Source organism: Peromyscus maniculatus, chromosome X, assembly GCF_049852395.1.
Source record: "Peromyscus maniculatus bairdii isolate BWxNUB_F1_BW_parent chromosome X, HU_Pman_BW_mat_3.1, whole genome shotgun sequence".
Lineage (NCBI taxonomy): Eukaryota > Metazoa > Chordata > Mammalia > Rodentia > Cricetidae > Peromyscus > Peromyscus maniculatus.
In genome coordinates this window covers 8,318,189-8,338,964 of record NC_134875.1, presented here as the reverse complement: position 1 = coordinate 8,338,964, position 20,776 = coordinate 8,318,189, and the positions used below count along the sequence as shown (strand labels likewise).

Genomic DNA, 20,776 nt, shown 5'->3' with positions numbered 1-20,776 from the left:
TTCTTAATTATTACATTGTGGATATCATTGAATAACAAAGGCAGCCTTGCAAATAGGTTTTCAAAAGTAACCTTGAAAAACTGTCAACAAGTTCTTTCCTGTTAACAACAAAAAAAATATTTTAAATGGCACAGACCTTCAGTAGCCTAAAAAGAACTTATGTGTGATTTTAAAATTAGTTTTCAAATAAAGCAATTTATAGGACCCTAATATATAGGGTCAAGATAATTTACATGGCTGACCTAAATGAAATTGTGTTCATAATTGATAAATCATGTTCATCAGTTGTACATTTCTCTTCAGAGTTCAAGGCAGCTTGCCTCAAGATTTCATGAACAGTTTATCGTAAGAGAAGATCTGATGGGTCTAGCTATTGGTACTCATGGTGCTAATATTCAGCAAGCTAGAAAAGTACCTGGGGTCACTGCTATTGATTTAGATGAGGATACCTGCACATTTCATATTTATGGAGAGGTAAATATTTCACTATATAATCCATTTCCCCTCCAAAAGCAAACAAAAAGTATTTCAATTAGCAATTTTTTTTATCTTGTTATTATGCCCATTCACCCCTCTTTATTAGGATCAAGATGCAGTGAAAAAGGCTAGAAGCTTTCTGGAATTTGCTGAAGATGTTATACAAGTTCCACGTAACTTAGTAGGTAAGTCAAAAGTAACTATAGATATATACCACAAAAATAAAATTCTGTATACAACTTCTATACCAGTTAAATCTCTTTCCATAACTGAAAAGTGTAATCTAATAGGAACAATTTTTGGAATGTAACCTGTTCCGATAGTATATAGAAAATAAATACTCAAAGATTCTATTTTCAGAAGATATACAAGAAATACTTTGCTAGTTCAGATCTATAAATGAAAGGATAAATTTTACCTAGCCTTCTCATAGCATATTTTTTATCATAGCATTAACGTTTTTTTCAGAATGAATGAGAATTAAAACCTTTAGCCGGGCGGTGGTGGCGCACGCCTTTAATCCCAGCACTCGGGAGGCAGAGGCAGGCGGATCTTTGTGAGTTCGAGGCCAGCCTGGGCTACCAAGTGAGTTCCAGGAAAGGCGCAAAGCTACACAGAGAAACCCTGTCTCGAAAAACCAAAAAAAAAAAAAAAAAAAACCTTTATAGTTTGGTGGTATGTGATAAAATGATAGCATTCATGTCAATTATCTCTGAATTCAATATCTAAATGTGGCTTACTTAGATCTATTAAGTTTGAAAGGTAAATTAACTCCAAATACTCTTGGGATTTTATGGAGTTAGTGGTAACTCCTCCTTTTAAATTGGTTAATATTGTTTCCTCATCATCAGTGTGATGGATGTTTGCATAGGAACTCTTCACTGCCATTTCCAAATAATTTGCTATTTGGTAGAACATACATACCAAAACCAGGTATAGCTTTATATAAAAACAACAATAACAAAAAACTCAAAATGTATTTTGAATTCATTGAATTTATAAATGAGATTGGGGCATGTTACCTCAATCTTTTGTAGGAGTTTAAAGTGAACAAACTTCCTATGTATTTTATGTACATAGTTTAAAAGATTCATAGTCTGCATTTTGTCAAAATAGAATCACAATAATTTTCCAGTGTTTCTCACACACACACACACACACACACACACACACACACACACGTTTGTGTTTTTCAAGACAGGATTTCTCTGTAACACAGATCTAACTATCCTAGACCTCGCTCTATAAACCAGGCTGGCCTGAAACTCACAGAAATTGCCTACCTCTGCCTCCTGAGTGCTTGGATTAAAGGTGTGCGCCACTACCACCACCACCCTCGCCCCCAGCATTCCAGTGTCATTTTAAAAGTACTAGTAATAGCCTAGCATTCAGGAGACAAACAGAAGGATCACAAATTCAAGGACAGCAGGGGGTACACATAGCAAGACCCTAACTCCAAAAAATGTCCAAGAGTCATGGTATTTTTTCCCATTAATAAAAACAGCTTTAAGGTAAAGTACAAATACTAGCAAAATTAGTAGCTCACAGGTATCTAAAACAGAAGTATGTGACTATAGTGTTACCATGGTAGCATACATACCAGTTGTATAGAAGTTACATGCATAGCACAGGATGAAGTGATTATGTTAGAACCATGGGTGTCCATTAAAGTTTATTTTGATGATGCTGTGGTAGGTGAAATGCTTAGATGTATTTGGTAGCTATGTGACTTTGGATATCTGATTTAGCTCTTGAGAGTAGAGTCCTTTTTTCTCCACTTATTATGTATATGAATGTGGTAATGGTCTAGCAGCTTAATTGACGTGTGGGTATGCATAATACCCAGCACAGTTCTAGGCAAAATAGGAAACTATGTTCTTTTTTTTTTTTTTTGGCGGGGGGGGGGGGGGGCTCTACTCCATTTCATTGAAACAGAATTATAGTGAATTGTTCCTTTGGAACTTATTTGGAAGTAACTGCAATATAGGATTAGACTGTTACCAAAAAAGAAGGAGAAATTATATCTGTAGTCTTGCATTGAATGAAGAGGATATTTGAAGTTATTTTCACCAGAAAGCCTGTTGCAGTGAATTAGTCTAATTGAGTTCTCTTATTGTATTTATACTTTTAGTAAATAAGAGAATTCTGGGTTTTTTTTTAGGAAATAAATAAATATCAGTTTTTATTAGATGCATTCACATTACTTTTTTTTCTTTTATTTCACAGTACTATTCAGTTCTACATAACAGCCACAGATTCCCTTGCTCTCCCTCTTCCTGCCCCCCTCCCCTTCCCCCCAGCTCACCCCCTATTCCCACCTCCTCCAGATCAAGGTCTCCCCCGAGGACTGAGATCGACCTGATAGACTCAGTCCAGGCAGGTCCAGTCCCCTCCTCCCAGATTGAGCCAAGCGTCCCTGTATAAGTCCCAGGTTTCAAACAGCTAACTCATGCAACGAGCCCAGGACCTGGTACCACTGCCTAAATGCCTTCCAAACAGATCAAGAGAATTCTGTTTTGCAGAGGCATGCCATAACATTAGGAATTCTGGACTTCTTCAGAAAGCATTTTCCCTAAGGTTTGCTAGGCAGGAGTTGAGGGAGGTGTTTTAATCAGTATTTCATGAATTTTCTAGAGTCTTGCCTTCTGGTTTATTATCTGTTTTTCATAAGCCCTCTTCAGTAGGTACACCAATTTATCTTCCTTAAAAATTTACTTGTTCTTTATACACTTTTACAATGAGTTTGTTTAGTCATCAGTCCTTAGGGGGGTAGTCAAGATATTTTCTTAATAGAAACATGCAGTTTTCTTTATGCTAATTTACATTTTTATTAAAATCAATATTCATGAATATATAAGGATTATACAGAACAAACAAACTGGGAAGACACGAGGTAGGTGTTCTGTACATACATGGTTTTCATTTGAACAAGAGTGAAGCAGAAGTAATAACAGATTTTAAATTAGGAATCCTGATTTAGTAGCATGAATTCTGTTCTCTAACCACTGACCAGACAAAAGAACTCATGGCGGAGGAGTGAAGAAGCCACACAGCAAGAATGTCAAAACTGTGGCTCTGATTATAAGATCCATGAACCCTTCTGCAAGAAGATCTTTTACTAGATTCTTATTTAGACTAGCTGAAAGAAAGTTTTGACTTGACTTTTCACCAATTTTGCCTCAGGTTAGGAGGTAGAACAAGCATATAGCAGCACTTCCGTCGTGGTTTATATAAGTGCTGTAAGTTTCATGGCTGAGCCCTTATAATCTGGTATACCACATACACAGGTTTCTAGAATTACTAATGCTTAATTTGTAAATTCTTCCTTTACACTAATGTATGATGGTGGCTATGAAAGTGATCATGTCCCAGTTTTGTATATAATTGAATTTTACAAAATGAGGCCAACAATCAAGTGCTATTTATTACTAGTACTTGATTCTGCTTCTGAGTTTCAACAGATGTTTCTGAGGAGTACTTCTAAGCATTTTCATCGGAGTTTTGAGTTATCTGAAAGTGTGCTTTACCTATGAATATGCTGCTCCGAATTGTGACTAATGCATAGAAATAATATTCTGTTAGTAACATTGACCTGAAGAATTTTTATTCCAATTTTATACTTAGATAGCTTCCTAAACTCCTTTGAAACTTAAGAACATTGTTTGCAACTTAAGAACATTTGCAGATGTGCCATACACAATTCTAAAAGAAATAGTTCATATGTATAAATGAGGAAATGTGAATCAGAGCTAGATAAGAATTGACATTGTCAAATGAGCAAATACATTTATTACCTTTTTTTTTCTTTATCCCTTCTGTAGAGCAAACTAATGGTAAATAGCACAGTACCAGCAAGTTTAAAGTATACACTTTTTTTTTTTTTTTTTTTTTTCCGAGACAGGATTTCTCTGTGTAGCTTTGTAGACCAGGCTGGCCTCTGATCTGACTGGCTCTGCCTCCGAGTGCTGGGATTAAAGGCGTGTGCCACTACCGCCCGGCAAAAGTATACTCTCTTATGTGAAATAAAAGATTCTCTTTGAATTACCTTTAAAATTTCAAAATGATTCAATTAATTCACAAGTATTAATCAACTGTAGTACCTGACCAAAGGAGTTTAAATAATAACCTAATCAAAAGGACTAATTTATAATTAAACTATCATCTTAAAAAGCTTCTGTTTTGAATCTTATAATCCAGTATGTATATATGAATGTATAAGAGTTTATAGTGGAGTGTGCTTGCAGGATTTGAGTGATGTCTTCTTTAAGCCAAACATGAATTATTTATTTCTTAGGCAAAGTAATAGGAAAAAATGGAAAACTAATTCAAGAGATTGTGGACAAGTCAGGAGTTGTGAGGGTGAGGATTGAGGCTGAAAATGAGAAAAATGTCCCACAAGAAGAGGTATGTAATGTTTCTGCTTTGTCTAAAGAGAGTGAGTTTTCTGTTGTTTTATTTACCTTACTAATGTAGAAGCCCCAGTATTATACCCATATATTTTTTTTGTCCTTTTTGTGATGCTGTCTGGGCCTGCTGAGCATGAATAAAAATATTCTGATTATGGCATGCTTGATACTATGGGCAATAGACTTACTTAATCTGTTTTGGTTTGGTTTTTTGGTTTTTCAAGACAGAGTTTCTCTGTGTAGCTCTGGCTATCGTGGGACTCACTCTGTAGACCAGGATGGCCTTGAAGTCACAGAGAACCACCTGCCTCTCCCTCATGAGTGCTGGGAATAAAGGCGTGTACCAGTTCCACCCAGTGACTATATGTTTTCTAATGCTGGACGTTAGTCATTTTAACCTATATTTGTCTTATTTTGTAATCTTACAATGGGTGGTCATGAGTTTGCTATTATAAACATATATCACTAGGTCTGCCATTAATGACAATTAAATAATGTGTGGAAAACCTTTGTAAATGCTTTTGTTTGAGGGTTGTGTAATAAGTGTGTTCATTCTGTGTGTGCTTTTTCTGCACATAAGATCACTTCCGCCAGCATCCTTATATTTGACTTTTATAACCCTCATTCTTATCTACATGCTTATTATTGTTAGTAACCTTTGAAGTATTTGTAGAGTGTGGGAATGGAGAACATGATCATTGATGCAATTGTACTCTCAAGATACTATCCACTTTACCTTTAAATTTTAAAAAAGTGCAGTTTATCATCTAAAACTACTTTTACTTTGCTGCCAATTCACTGTCTGCTTTATCTGTGTTGCTTCAGCTAAACATATTAAATATATTTTACAAAAATGAAATGAATGTCTATATCTTAAAGAAAAAGAAATAAAAATAATTGATGTAAAATGTACCCCTTCAGAGGTACTATTGGCAATTAGTGGTCATTTTTGAGAGTCTGTCCTTTCCTTCAGTGCTATAGCTACAGAAGATTTGTCCTTGCTCCATCGAATAACCTCCTTCCTGTGCTCAGGCAGGTAGCTCTTAACTAAACTCAGTGGACCAACATATAAAAAGAAGACAATGTCAGGAGGTAACTTCTTGAGAAAACAGTTTCTGTTGGTGCAGGAGTGAAATGCAAAATAGGAGTATGGGTAACAATGACTTAAATGCATCATATCAATGCATGGAATAGTCAAACAATAAAAATTCAAAAGTCCTCAAAAAAAAGACACTATCTACACGCAGGGTCATAATTTTCACGTTAACTAGTGCTTTTGCAAAAGTTTATTCTAATTGAAGTTAAATCCATTTAGTGTTTTTTAAGATTTATTTTTATCCATTAAAGAGTGTGTGTGTGTGTGTGTGTGTGTGTGTGGTGTGTGTGGTGTGTGTGGTGTGTGTGGTGTGTGTGGTGTGTGTGTGTGTGTGTGTCAGAGAGGGAGCGAGAGCACAAGAGAGAATGAAGATAGAGCATAAGAGAGAATGGGGTCCCCTCAGAGAGAGAAAGAGAAACCATAAGAGAATAGATCCCCTCAAGCTTGAGTTGTAGGCACTTGTGAGCGGTCTGACATGGGTGCTGGAAACCAAAGTCCATGCTCTTCTAAGCCATCTCCTCTAGCCCCTGATTTGGTTTTTAATTGCATAATTTTTCCCTCCTCTAATTTTAATGTGTCAAAACACTTTATAGTATTTTGTATTCTTAAACATCATCCTTAACAGGAAAAGGTGAACTTTAAACATTTTGTTTGTTCCTAATATGTAGAATTATAAGATATCTTTATAAATAATTGAATGACTGTACTTAACAAAAGGAAGTCATTGGCAGAGTAATGAAACTAAATAACCTTAAAATTGGTACTTTATTACCTTTTGTGTTTTATGTTTTTATCAAGGAAATTATGCCACCAAATTCCCTACCTTCCAATAATTCAAGGGTTGGACCTAATTCCTCTGAAGAAAAGAAACATTTAGATACAAAGGAAAACAGCACCCATTTTTCTCAACCTAACAGTACAAAAGTCCAGAGGGTAAGAATTAATTTGTCACCTCTAACCACACTAAATATCTTTGGCTCAGATGCCACATTTGGTATTTGGGCTGTTTTCTCTGGTTAGATTTGTAGGCTACTCATTTTATGTTTTCACATATGATTAATACCATATGAGATTACAAACCAAAGTAATGCATACTTTTTGATTTATTCACAGTGACAAACCTTAAGCTGTAAACCTAATGGGGTCACTTTTTTTCTGTTGAGGGTGGACTTTTTTTTCCATTCTATATAGCGCCTTAAATTTTGCAGGTGTTGTAAGTCAAAGTGTACCTTCTATTAGATATACTAGTTACTTCTTAAAGCCATATTTTAGAAACTAGTTTTCACTATTTGAACTAACCTAACTATTTAGAAATGCATTTAGAAGTCCTGCAGTGAAAGTCCTGCGTTCAGGCTTCTGTGTATCGTTCATTATAGTTAATCACATCACTTGCATTCCTTATACTGCTTTAGGTGTTAGTGGTTTCATCAGTTGTAGCAGGGGAACCCCAGAAACCTGAACCCAAGGCTTGGCAGGTAGGAAACCATTCCTTGAAAAATACATTTTAAGTTGATATTTTATGTTTATTCCCCTTGTTAAGAAAGACTACAAATGAGCCTCATGGTTGGGGGCTGGTGGAGGAGTGTTTGTGGGTATTTGGATCCATGGCCCTGGTCTAAATCCCAAACGACTTCATTCCACTTAGAAGGTCTTCCCTTACATGTCCAGTGTTGTTTCCCACCAGTCTTCCCCCTGTGTCTTTTAGGGAAGTTTGAGCTATACTGAAGGTCTTGGAGTTCTCTGAAATTTATCATACTCTTTGCTGCTTCTAGATGTGTATACTAGAAATCTGATTGTGGGTTCATTCTACTGGGACTGTTCTTTCTTGACCCTATTGTATGTGAAGCTTTCCTTGTCTACTTACCACACATTTCCCACCTGCTTCATGCTCCTGTGTACTCAGCCAGAGCACAATGTTATTAGATGTTTTCTTGTTGGTCTCTCCAACCATATTGTAAGCTCCTTGAGGTCAGGGTCCCTTACCTGCCCTTTGAGAATTGCTTATAATAAGGATGGTATGACTTAGAAGAGACTAAAAGCAAAAATGCCATTTTATACAGAGAACTATAACTACAGATGGATTGGATGGATATTCCTTTCTGCTGTGCATCCCACTTCTCATCTTAGAACAGAGAACCACTTTGTCCTAGTATTGGTATTCTATATTTTTCAATTTATTCAGATCTTCTCATGAGGCACTTAAATTAGAGTAGTACCTGGGTACTCTATCAGTTTGTAACATGTTGTAAGAGAAAATAGTTTTAAGTGATGTTTTTCAAATTCAGCCTAATTAAATCTGCAACACAAAATTTAAAGCCTATTTTGGTGAATACTTGGAAAGCATGTAGTATTCCATCACTTGCTATTTGGCACTTGGAAATAATACAGTTAATTCCTTTGTGACTGTGCTAGTGAAAAAAAGAATAATATATTTTTTGGGGGTGGGGTTTGATTTTTATATATCATAGTACAGAAGAAAAAATCCTTACATGTTTTCAACGGTACTTCATAGTTCAGATAGTCATTGCTTCTAGGAGGCAGTGCCTTGCCTACTAGTTGATAATCAGCCTACAAGCAGTGTTTTCTAATGGTTCAGATTTGTTCTTCATCAACAGTATCATTCATATACAGGGATAAAGAAAATTCTGTGTCCTCCCCTTCCTATCTTGAACCTACTGTATATTAATGTAGGCATCCCAACAATAGCCAATATACCAAGAAAATGTTCTTTAGAAAAGAGTGACACTTTGCTCAAGGGACAGCTTCTTGGCCTCCTATACCTTTTAGCTTTGCCAAACACTTATAACTATAATACTTTTCATTAGTCATATGTGAATACCAATAACCATGTGTATTTCTTCAATAACAAAATAAGTGAACTGTTCTCAACTTAGAATGTGTCTTAATTGTCCCCTCTTTGTACACCTGTAGCTAGGCTTCCCTACTGGTTGTGATATGGAATGGTTTGGGTATTTTTTTCTTCTTTTATGCTAATGAGAAGTACAAATATTTAGATTGTACCTTTAAAATTATCCCTCTATTAAAGTGATATACATAGAAGATCAGAGATTTTCTCATGATTGAACTTTATAAGATTTTTCATAATATATTTTTGAAATTTATACGGATTTATTAAATATTATGCTTATGATTTTGGCTTGATTTTTGTTCTTATACAGGTTATTTTAATTTATTCTACTTTTTGTTCATGATTTGAATTCTATTGATTTGGCTAGCAAAATTGAGTTTGTTTTTTACATTTGTATCCCTGGTATCTGATTTTAAACTGAATTTGATTTAGATATAACTTGTAGTAAATGTATTAAAGCATAAGTATTCATCTCATTTACACTACACATCTCCTAGTAAAGCTTGTATAATTTTTAGTTTGTATTTGTTATTTTGCCAAAATTAATGGTAGTCTTTTAAAACAATCTGGTATTTAAGGAAGCACTATATTGATCTGCTCTTATTCAGATGTGAAACTTGGCTTTATATATCGATTTCTATTTTAAACAAATGTTTGTGTACTTATTGCTTACCAGAGCCTAATGCTAGGGATTTAGTCATTAGGTGTGTATGTGTATGTATGTGTGTTTTGTTTTTTTAAGATTGACCATCACTGGTTCTTTAGGTTCACTATTACAATTTCTTTTTCAGGGTATGGTACCATTTGTTTTTGTGGGAACAAAAGACAGCATCGCTAATGCCACTGTTCTTTTGGATTATCACTTGAACTATTTAAAGGTGAGAACAGGATGACTTTTAACTTCTAATCCTCTTGTGCTAAATTATTAAAAGCTTTATAGTAAATCTTTCCAAAACTATGATCTTTCTAAGCTGTGTATAACAATGTATGACCTTGAAAAAATAATACATTGTTTTAGTTCATTTCTTGATTTTTTTTTTTTTGTAAATTTTTTCTTTGTAAATCTTAGGGCTAATATCCAAGTTCTTAATACATTCCTATATTTATGATTATTCTTCTGTTAAATCCTTAGATTCAATTTAGGTATATATGTATGTGTGTGTGTGTATATATACACACACACACATACATATATACCTAAATTGAAGTATGTGTGTGTGTGTGTGTGTGTGTGTGTATGTGTATGTGTATATATATACCTAAATTGTGTGTGTGAGTGTGTGTGTGTATATCCTTTTGATATAGTTGAACCTTCTAGCTTTTGTGGATGTTTTCCAATCTAAATTTTGTGTCTATAGCACTTACCCTTGTCCTTAAGTCATATATTAAGGAAATCCTACCATTTCATGAAGTCATCTGTTTAAATGTTTACTCTTCATACTTTTCTCTATTATGTTAATCAAAATATAAACTACTAATGTCTTGTATATGCTCATCTAATTATTGTTACTGTTATGCCTCCTTTAGCTTGCAAGCTGGGAAGTAGGAACCCGGAGGCTATTAGTGGAAAGAGCACGGGATTGGCAATACAGCTGTGAACTAGCTATGTGACTTTAAGCAAGTCACTGGCCTACACTAAATGCTTTTTCAAATTCCCTTTGGCACAAATGTCATAAAATTTAATGAAATGAAATCTTAAGTGTTCTCATTTTTATAATGTCTTATTTCTGAAAAAAATACATAACCAGAATTATTATATAGGACTTTTGAAAAAGTCTACAAAATAACCTAACTTCTATTTTATTTATGATGCTATCTTAAGATGTGTTTGCTGACTTAAAGAATAAAATGTGAATGAGTCTGCTATTAAGTAAGAGTGAAAGGAAAAAAGGTGCAGTACCTGGTCATTTTGTTCATTCTTAGTGTTCAGTTAATAAGTAAAAGTGGGAAGGTTTCATCCAGCAAGGTTTGCATGGGTAGGATGCCACTTTGATTTGCTTACTTATTTTTTGTTGGACAGTGTGTTTTATGTGCAATCTGTTGTATGTGTTTTCCTTTATAATCTTAGCTAAAATAATTATTATGACCTAGATAGAAAGGGCTACATTGTATCATGTCCCTTGTTTTTTCAATTAATGCTCTTTCTTAGATATTTTGATTTATTTTTCTCTATTGAATATCTTGTCTGATTATTGGCAGCTGTCCCGTTGCCATTCTTTCAATCACCAAATCATCTTTTGGTTGGGTCTGGCATCTCACCAAGACTGACTGCTTTGCCTAAGTGGAATAACCCTGGAATCCATTCTGTTATGCAATATCTAGATAACACATTCCATGAGCTAGAAATATACTTTTAGAGGAAGCCACTCATTCAGCTATAGTCTTTCTTTTTTCCTACCAAGTTTATTATAGATTCTGGTTTAGAGAACAAGTAAAATTCACTGTGGATTCTTTCTCACTCTGACCTTTTCTTTCCCAGATGTCAGAACCAAGATTTTGACAACTTAGTTTTTATACCTCTTCTTGACTGATACATTGAATATTTGCTATAGTTACAGATCTTATTCCTTGTAGCTAATAAGTGAGATGCTCATGGGTAAATTAGAAAGGCAAGGGTTAAAATGAAGTTTCATCTGGATTTTACAGAGCCCAAGTTATTACACACCTGTGTATAAGGGTCTATCAGTGGATTTTGGAGTTGATTTATTTTGTTCAACTCAGTTTATATTGTTTGTTATATTTGTTTAAGCAGAGTTTTAGTATTTTAAGAGACATGAGGTAAGATCTAGGTGTTTTGATGTGAGACCTAGGGTTTTCACCCTTCATATAAAGGAATATTAGCATTTTTAGTTCACTCAAAATAAGTGGTCCTTAACTGAATAATTATATTCAAAAATAATACATGTTCTTTAAAAAATACCCCAAGCATAATACTTTGTAAATTAAAATATTAACTGAAAAAATAATTTCATTTAGCTCATTTATAATGTGATTTTTAAAGGTTAGTTGATTAAACCTTAAATGTATGTCATTTATCTGCATTTTCATACTTTTTAGTGTTGTTGTTAGTTAGTCAATCTTACATCAAAAAGTCCCCAAACTAACATATCTCTGCCTTATCCATAGACTAATTGAATAGTAGTGCCAAATCACTCAACCTGAAATTTATTCAGTATAACTTTAAAATGAGTGTTTTTGTTATATCTCTAAGTCTTGCCATCAGTAAGTGTATCGATAGTAATCTTTCTTTTTAAGACCAATTTCCTGATAATTCTGTGTTAACAGTGTTTACTATAAATTTAGAACTGAAATTGAAATATTTCCAGTATACTTTTTATCTGGTGAAAAGGAGAAAGGTATTACTAAGTAAAATGTCAAATTATTTTTACTGTTATCTTGTATATTTTAAATAGGAAGTAGACCAGTTGCGTTTGGAGAGATTACAAATTGATGAGCAGTTGCGACAAATTGGAGCTAGTTCTAGACCACCACCAAATCGTACAGATAAGGAAAAAGGCTATGTGACTGATGATGGTCAAGGAATGGGTCGAGGTAGTAGACCTTACAGAAATAGGGGGCACGGCAGACGCGGTCCTGGATATACTTCAGGTACAAACTAAGCATTTTCCTCAGTAACTTTATCTGTTCCTAGACTTAATAGCTGCTAATCTCTACTATTCATTAGAACTACATTATAATAATTTCTCACTACATGGTTCCCAACTCACAGTGGGTCAAATTGTGTTTCAAGAGACATGTAGAGTAAAAGCCTGCTAATGACACACATAGTTCACAGGGCATTTGTGAATTCTGTCCATATTCTGATTGAGAATAAATCTGCTTAAGCCCTTGTGTGTTGATGACCTAAGACCTCTCCTGATTTTATTATTGTACAGCCAAAACTTTTTTCATTTGTGTACTGTGGCTCATTTTTTGTCAGGCATGTGCTGGTCATACTTGCTGGATGGACTGTGTAAATCAGGGGTCTGCATCCTGTGGCTCATAAGGTGATTTTGCGTGGCATGGCCAAAGTCAGCCCTAGGCACAGTCAAGAAGTAGGCGAAGTGTCTCTTTGCCTTCCCAGCTCTTCTATCCGTGCTTCTTTCTTTTCTCCCAGTAACTTTCAATGAACCCAGTGCCCACCTACGAGTTCCTACTGTCTTTCTTGCTTGACTGTGTATCTACTATATAACTTGCTAATGATGGTATAAGGTATAATCCATCTCACAAATATTTGCATTTCAAAAGGGAACTCTTTAAGATGGAAAAGCCTTCAAGATCCACAGGAGTGACGCTATAATGGTGAAGCTATAATTGGTCATTAGCTCCAACAGAGGAAGAGAGAGAGGTAGTAGAGTTGATATTCCAGAGTGGGGAGAGACACCTACTCATAAGGCCAACCTTGAACCTAACCCTTGACCCTCCTCCCAACAGTTTGTTCTTTTGAACAATGAATTTCCACCTCACTGTGGATCTCTTTTCCCTCACTCCCATCCCCTATGTCATTAACCCCTCAGACATAATGAGTTGTTTTATAGTCATCCTTTGTTCAGTCAGTCCACTGGGAGTGGGAGGGAAGATTGTGGGCCATGCATCAGGAATGCATATCCCCTTTCATTGGGGGATAATCCCACAAGAGACCCTTCTCTGAGGCATAAATACCATGGTGGCCTTTATTGGCCCTTTTTAGAGTTGGCCAAAATGACATCCTTCTGTCCCTGTGCCTAATATTTAAAGCTCTCATTATTGAAGTTTTCATTATCAAAGTGTTTCATTGTTGTAGACAATTTCCCCTCCATGATTGCAGCTATTTAAAGACATGGCACATTCAGGTCTGAACTTAGGTAGCTAACAAAACACCTTTTCTTTAAAAAAAAAAAAATACACCCAAAATTACTTCGGATATAGCAAGCCCTTCATTTTGAATTTAAAATTACTTGTTTTTAAGTGTAGAAGACGAATATATTCTTTGGTAGGCTTCTAAATTGGAAAGAATATTGAATCACCCCTGAAACTTCATCTCTGGAAGCTTCTGTTAACCTTTTTTTAAAGTCAGACAATGGTATATAACTTTTAACTCTCGATAGGAACTAATTCTGAAGCATCAAATGCTTCTGAAACAGAATCTGACCACAGAGACGAACTCAGTGATTGGTCATTAGCTCCAACAGAGGAAGAGAGGGAGAGCTTTCTGCGCAGAGGAGACGGACGACGGCGTGGAGGAGGAGGAAGAGGACAAGGAGGAAGAGGAAGAGGAGGAGCCTTCAAAGGTATAGTGCTTTACATAACTGAGAAGTAAAGGTTATGGGCCAGTGAGATGGCTCAATAGATAAAGGTACTTGGCTGCCAAGCCTGAAACACTAGTTCAGTCCCCAGGACCCACAAGGTGAAAGGAGTGAAACGATTCTTGCTATTTTATCCTCTGGCCTCTATATGTAAGCTGTGGCATATGTACCCCAACACATACACACCCAAAAATAAATTAATAAAGATGTAATTTTTTTTTTGATTTTTCGAGACAGGGTTTCTCTGTGTAGCTTTGCGCCTTTCCTGGAGCTCACTTGGTAGCCCAGGCTGGCCTCGAACTCACAGAGATCCGCCTGGCTCTGCCTCCCGAGTGCTGGGATTAAAGGCGTGCGCCACCAACGCCCGACTCTGAGATGTAATATTTTTTAAAGAGAAATAAAGATTAAAGGTAAACTGTTAACTGTTTGAAGCTAAGTAAAAGATCTTGGTGGTATAATTTGTCTTGTGCTTATCATCTTAGCAAATGATTGTACTTTTTTGTTTGTATAGTAACAGAATAGATACCTTCTTGTGATTAATGGAAGTTATGAATAAATAATGATAACTAATTCATGCTATTTGGGTTTCTAATCAGCATCTGATTGTTAATCCAGATTGACCTCGTGATTCACAAGATAATACCTTCAGAATATTTTGTTTCTTGTTAGAATAGATTATTAATTGTTGTATACTTGGAATTGGTAGACTCTTCATTACATTTTAGCTTCTATTGTTGGTCTAAATGGTGAATCTGAAAATAGAGAATTTTGAGCAAATGTTTTAGAGTCACTAACTGTTGATATTCTAAAAATATTCATACAGGAAACGACGATCATTCCCGAACAGATAATCGTCCACGTAATCCAAGAGAGACGAAAGGAAGAACAGCTGATGGATCCCTGCAGGTAAAACTTAGGTGATTCTTTCCATCTAAGTAGTTTGAATGTGGACATTTGAGAGTTGAGAGGTTATTTTGCTTTATTTTCAAACATGTCCAACAATGATAAATTTGTAGTACATTAGATATTTATTCTTCAACATTACAGTTGTGAACAATCTTAGTTCTTTGTGACAAATATATAAATATGAGGATTTCTCCAGAGAACATGTGGTCTTAAATATTTGTGAACACTTTGGCAGCAACATTATAATTTTCAGACCATGTTGGTTGTTCTCCAACCCTCTCAAAAAATATTCTGAATGAAATGTTCTAAGTGACCCATCAGGTCCCTTCTCCCTTTAACTGCAGGAATGGCATGTTGTCTTTATCTGTCTCATAGTCATGATAAGATAGGGCTAATGGTGTCTAGCTAGTTTCCCTGGCCCATAAGTCAGCTGTTCGTTTACATGCACAGTCTAGTCTAATCTGAGGATCCCTTCTCAAGTAGCTTTGTCAATGCTTAACCAGTTGTTAAATAATTTCAAATTTACTTCCTGAACACATCCAGGCACCTTTACTAAGTGCTTCATGTGTATTTTATCTCACCTAATCTTACAGTAATCTACTGAGATAAGAAGTTTTGTCTAATTTATAGGTAAGTAAACAGAAGCAGCAGTTCAGTGCCCACAGTCACTTAGCTAGCATATGGTGGAGTGATTGATATTCATTCAGACTTTGGTATCTGATTCTCAGAATTCATGTTCTCTTTCATTTTATCTGTAATTGTTAACTCTAAACTTTTAAACCAAGTAGTAAGAGTTCCTTTCTGACTAGAAACCAATACTCATTATTAGCTAATTTTAACTAAAAGTCTTTATAGTAGAATTTTCTTTAGAATTTATACCAAATCAAGGGAGAGTTAACTAAATGGTAGTTTCTGAAGAACCAGAATAGAAAAGGCTAGTAATGTTCAGCATTAACACTTAAATTAGTTTATGCCCCTTAGAATGTTATTTTTAAATTACATTAATCTTTATACCTTCCTAGGATTCTAGTTCTACAAGTCATTGTTTTCAGATTTCCTCTTGTCATTCTATTCTTCAGCATTCAAGTTATAGGCCATCTGACTCTTCTTACTGAAGTACAAGTTCCTAGAAAGTAACATTACTATTTTTCTACAGTTGATACTAGACTGATAGAAACTGGGGCCAAAATGCTAGAATATTATTTAAAATTTTTAAATGTCTTTTTATTTATTAAATGTATTTATTTTATGTGTATGAGTATATAGGTGCATCAGGCATTGGATCTCCTGGAACTGGAGTTAAAGGTAGTTGTGAGCCACCATTGGGCACTGGGAACTGAACCCAGATCCTCTGCAAGAACAACAGGGGCTCTTAACCGCTGAGCCATCTTCCCAGCCCCCATTATTTAGACTTTGAAGCAGCTACAAAGGAGGTTTCTAAAGAATCAGGTGGAGATTTTGGTATAGAAAAGCTTACTGATACTTATGATAGATGTAAGGGTGGGAACTAATTTAGCTCATGAATGAGTTGGTTGAGTTCTCATTCTAGTGAAGCTGCAATAAGACATTTTGTCTCTGTCTTGGTTTTCATGGTTGTTGAGAATAAACAATTCTTTTTGAAGTATGTTATTGTGAGTTGTGCTGTGTGTGTGTGTGTTCATGTGGTATGCTGTATACTCTGCATATACTGTATGTATCTTCTATTAGCCAATAATAGTAATGTTATAAATGGCCTCACTATTTCATTTTGCTTTAAAGACTATAAAATAGTGTAGGGACCAGCCGACCTATTGAACAGTACCTGAATAGGGTAGCAAGGATTAAGAAAGAAAGAGACAAGAGATAGAAGATAGAATCGGGAGGGCTCTCAGTGAATACTGCAGCAATCCTGAATTCATTTCTCTTAGCCTTTTTATACCCAAAGCAAGGGAAGCAAAAGACATCCTTACCATGGTTCAAGGAACAAACAAGTAAAAACACCTCCTTAACTCTCAAAACATCTAGTAGCCGTGCCTTTAGCCAATCATCCTGTTATTCAGCTTTAAGGAACAAAAACAAGCTTGAATTTTCTGGCTTTAAGTCAAGATGGAATTAAGCCACAAGCTGGAGTTACCCTTGGCTCCCACAAAATAGGAGAATACAAAGTTAGATTTTTTTTTCTTAAATTTGAGTGAGATGATCACTGTTTTCCAGCTAAAGAACAATGTTTGAAAAACCTAAACCAATAAAGAGCTTACTGTGTTTTCATTTCTTAACAGTTCTATTTTCATATCCATACCCTCTTTTATTAAGATAGGGCCTCATTTATGTAGCTCTGGCTGGCCTAGAACTCAGAGTTCCATCTGCCTGTATTTCCCCCTTTAACATCTGGAATTCACATTTCAGGCTTAAGATTTCTTGTCAGGCCATTCACATAAGATCGTGTGTGTGTGTGTGTGTGTGTGTGTGTGTGTGTGTGTGTGTGTGTGTGTAACAACTATAATTTGTTTTAGATTAGAATTGACTGCTATAATGAAAAGATTGTACATACTAAACCATTACAGAATGCCTCCAGTGAAGGTAACCGGCTGCGCACGGGTAAAGATCGTAACCAGAAGAAAGAAAAGCCAGACAGCATGGATGGACAGCAACCACTTGTGAATGGAGTACCCTAAACTGCATAATTCCGAAGTTATATTTCCTCGACCATTTCCGTAATTCTTACCCCATTTTAGAAAACTTTGTTAGGCCAAAGACAAGTAGTAGGCAAGATGGCACAGAGCATGAAATGAACACAAATTCTGCAAAGAATTATTTTGATATTGGCCATAAAACACAATCTTCCAGATTTGCACAAAAAGATCTTGAAATTTGAAGTATAACTTTTAAGTACACTTAACACTTCAGGGCAGGATTTTACTTTTATTTTTTAAAAATACTAAGCAGTGATCTTTATTAACTAGGACCATTCTCCTGCATTGGGCTATAACTCAAAAGTACGTTTCAGTCTTTGTGAGTAAATCACATTTGTGGTAATCATACTAGATCTCTGTCTTCAGTCTCATAAAGTCTTCATGAAATGCTGTGCCATTTCATGTCCTGTGTCAATTTATGTTTTGGTCCACTTTTCCAGTATTTTAGTGGACCCTGAAATGTGTGTGATGTGACATATGTCATTTTCATTAGCAAAAAAAAGTTGTATGATCTGTGCCTTTTTTATATCTTGGCAGGTAGGAATATTATATTTGGATGCAGAGTTCAGGGAAGATAAGTTGGAAACACTAAATGTTAAAGATGTAGCAAACTCTGTCAAACATTAGTACTTTATAGAAGAATGCATGCTTTCCATATTTTTTTCTTTACATAAACATCAGCTTAGGCAGTATAAAGAATAAGACTTGTTTTTTGTTTTTGTTTTGTTGCACTGAAGTATGACAAATAGTGTTATTGGAAGGGATGTGTAATTTTTCTGTATAGACAGGAGAAAAAAATCACTATCTTTTCATTTGGGAGAGGCTAAAAATGTTTTCAGGTATTTGCAAATCTCCTGGTCGAAAGTTAGTAGGATATGCCTGCTCTTTGGCCTGATGACGAATTTCAACTAGAGACTTTTTCTTTTGTCCTCCCCAAGTTTGTTTTTCATTCATATTTTATGTTAAAGCTTATTTTGGGGAGATATGAAGGTCATTTTCATGAACACACAAAACTCTCAGAAGTAGAGGTACTTTGTCTAAGAAACATTGAGAGCAGGTTAAATTTTTTTGTAACTTTGAAAAGCAGACCTAGGATTGGTTAATACTTTTTTTTTCTTTTTTGATGTGTTGAATCTTATTTTTAAGTTTTTTTTCTCTTAATGAAATTTACTGAAGAAAAATATGTGAAGGACCTTCACTCTGAGATGTTATATTTTTCTTAAAAAATAACTCTGAGTAGGGGTACCACTGAATCTGTACAGAGCCGTACAAACCGAAGTTCTGCCTCTGATGTACTTTGTGAATTTCTTTGAATTTTCATTTTTCATTTACTTTTCCTTGCATACAAATAAGCATATAAAATGGTAACAAACTGCACATGATTTCACAAATATTAAAAGGTCTTTTAAAAGGTATTGCCAAACATTAATGTTGATTTCTAGTTATTTATTCTGGGAATGTATAGTATTTGAAAACAGGAATTGGTACCTTGCACACATCATCTGTAAGCTGTTCAGTTTAAAATACTGTAGATAATTAACCAAGGTAGAATGACCTTGTAATGTAACTGCTCTTGGGCAATATTCTCTGTACATATTAGCGACAACAGATTGGATTTTATGTTGACATTTGTTTGGTTATAGTGCAATATATTTTGTATGCAAGCAGTTTCAATAAAGTTTGATCTTCCTCTGCTAAATTGATGTTGATGCAATCCTTACAATGATTGCTTTTAAATTTTAAGATAGGAAAGAAATCTATAGAAAGTGTTCTGTTACAAAATGTAACTTACCATTGGAAATTCCATATGTCATAGGAGGTTAGCTGTTATTTACCAACTTTCAAGAACATAATCTTTAATAAGGTGAAAAACCAACAAGTGGTACACAGTCACAGTGTACCGTTAAAATATGCACTAAGTCTCTTTTTTACAAAGGCTGAATTCAGCAAGGCGCTAACTTGCTTAAATGTGAATACTAACTTCTAAAACTGTAATTTGATTCACATGTTTTCAAATGGAGTTGGAGTTGATTCATATTACAATATTTGTGTGCAAAATGTGTATGTTTTTCAGTTTAAAGTCATGTTTTTAAAATCTTATTAAAGTTTCAAAAATCTGAAGATTGTTTATCTTATCTAGATGTAAATTTTTATTAAAAAGTTGCACTTATGAAAAAGCAAAATATTAGTCTGACAGATGTTTGCTCCATTTTTAAATTTCGACATAAATGGCAAAAATAATGTGTTGGGGCTGGAGGAGATATTTATCACTCAAAGCAAATCATTTTGTTTGTTTTAGGGTGTGTGTGTGTGTGTGTGTGTACATGCATGCACATGTGCGCACATGTGTGCCTGCGATGTAAATGTAGACATCTGAAGAGATCAGAAGAGGGAATCAAATTCCCTGAAACTGGCGTTACAGGTTGCTGTGAGCCACCTTATTGGTGCTGGGAACTAAACCAAGGTCTTATTCACAGTAGTAAGTGCTCTTGACTGCCATCTCTACCCCTGTTTATCAGTGTGACAGGGTCTCACACTAACCAAAGCTGGCTTGGAATGGCTCACCTCAAACTCATGGTTCAACCTCCTGAAAGTTGGGATTTAATATGGGTGTGATCCTGGCTTTTGTGTTCTTAAAAAAACAAAAGTGAAAATTTGTGTGCTTTGTAAAGAGAGAAAGGGTGCAAGTTGGGTGGATGGGCAAGAGATGGGAATGGGGTGGGAAAACCATGATCAGAATATATTGTATGAAAAAAAAATTTAATAGAAATGTAAGACAAAAATAATAAATTCTATTCCATGTTCTCCATTATTATAAAATTTCACTATGTTAAACCTTGACTTATGTCCTTGAACGCATCAGCACACCTGCCATTGAATGTGGAGGAGTAAGCAGGCCATAGGCCTTTGTAGTGTAAAAAAAGCTATTTATGCATTTTTATTTCATTGTGTGTGTACATGTATACTTGTGTGCCACAGTATGCATATGGAGGCCAAAGTACAACTTTTTGAAGTTGATTCTTTTCCAAGGTGTGTCCCAGGGATCAAACTCAAGCCCTCAGGCT

General features: G+C 35.2%; 1 protein-coding gene across 15 annotated transcripts in view; it reads left to right on the top strand.

Moving 5' to 3' along the window:
- The window catches only part of Fmr1 (fragile X messenger ribonucleoprotein 1), a 41,076-nt gene extending 21,182 nt beyond the window's left edge, over positions 1-19,894 (top strand). The window contains exons 8-18 of one of the 15 annotated variants that reach the window (XM_076562223.1): positions 304-474; positions 584-662; positions 4,772-4,881; positions 6,778-6,912; positions 7,392-7,454; positions 9,640-9,726; positions 12,262-12,457; positions 14,011-14,118; positions 14,957-15,039; positions 15,633-15,669; positions 17,583-19,894. In XM_076562223.1, coding sequence (XP_076418338.1) covers positions 304-474; positions 584-662; positions 4,772-4,881; positions 6,778-6,912; positions 7,392-7,454; positions 9,640-9,726; positions 12,262-12,457; positions 14,011-14,118; positions 14,957-15,039; positions 15,633-15,635 — 1,035 coding nt within the window. In that variant the 3' untranslated portion in view covers positions 15,636-15,669; positions 17,583-19,894. Of the gene's footprint in view, positions 1-303; positions 475-583; positions 663-4,771; positions 4,882-6,777; positions 6,913-7,391; positions 7,455-9,639; positions 9,727-12,261; positions 12,458-13,173; positions 13,434-13,935; positions 14,119-14,956; positions 15,040-15,632; positions 15,670-17,582 lie in introns of those variants that run through there. The other 14 variants (XM_015991528.3, XM_006998767.4, XM_006998770.4 and 11 more) reach the window with 14 other exon arrangements.
- The last annotated feature ends 882 nt before the right edge of the window (positions 19,895-20,776 follow it).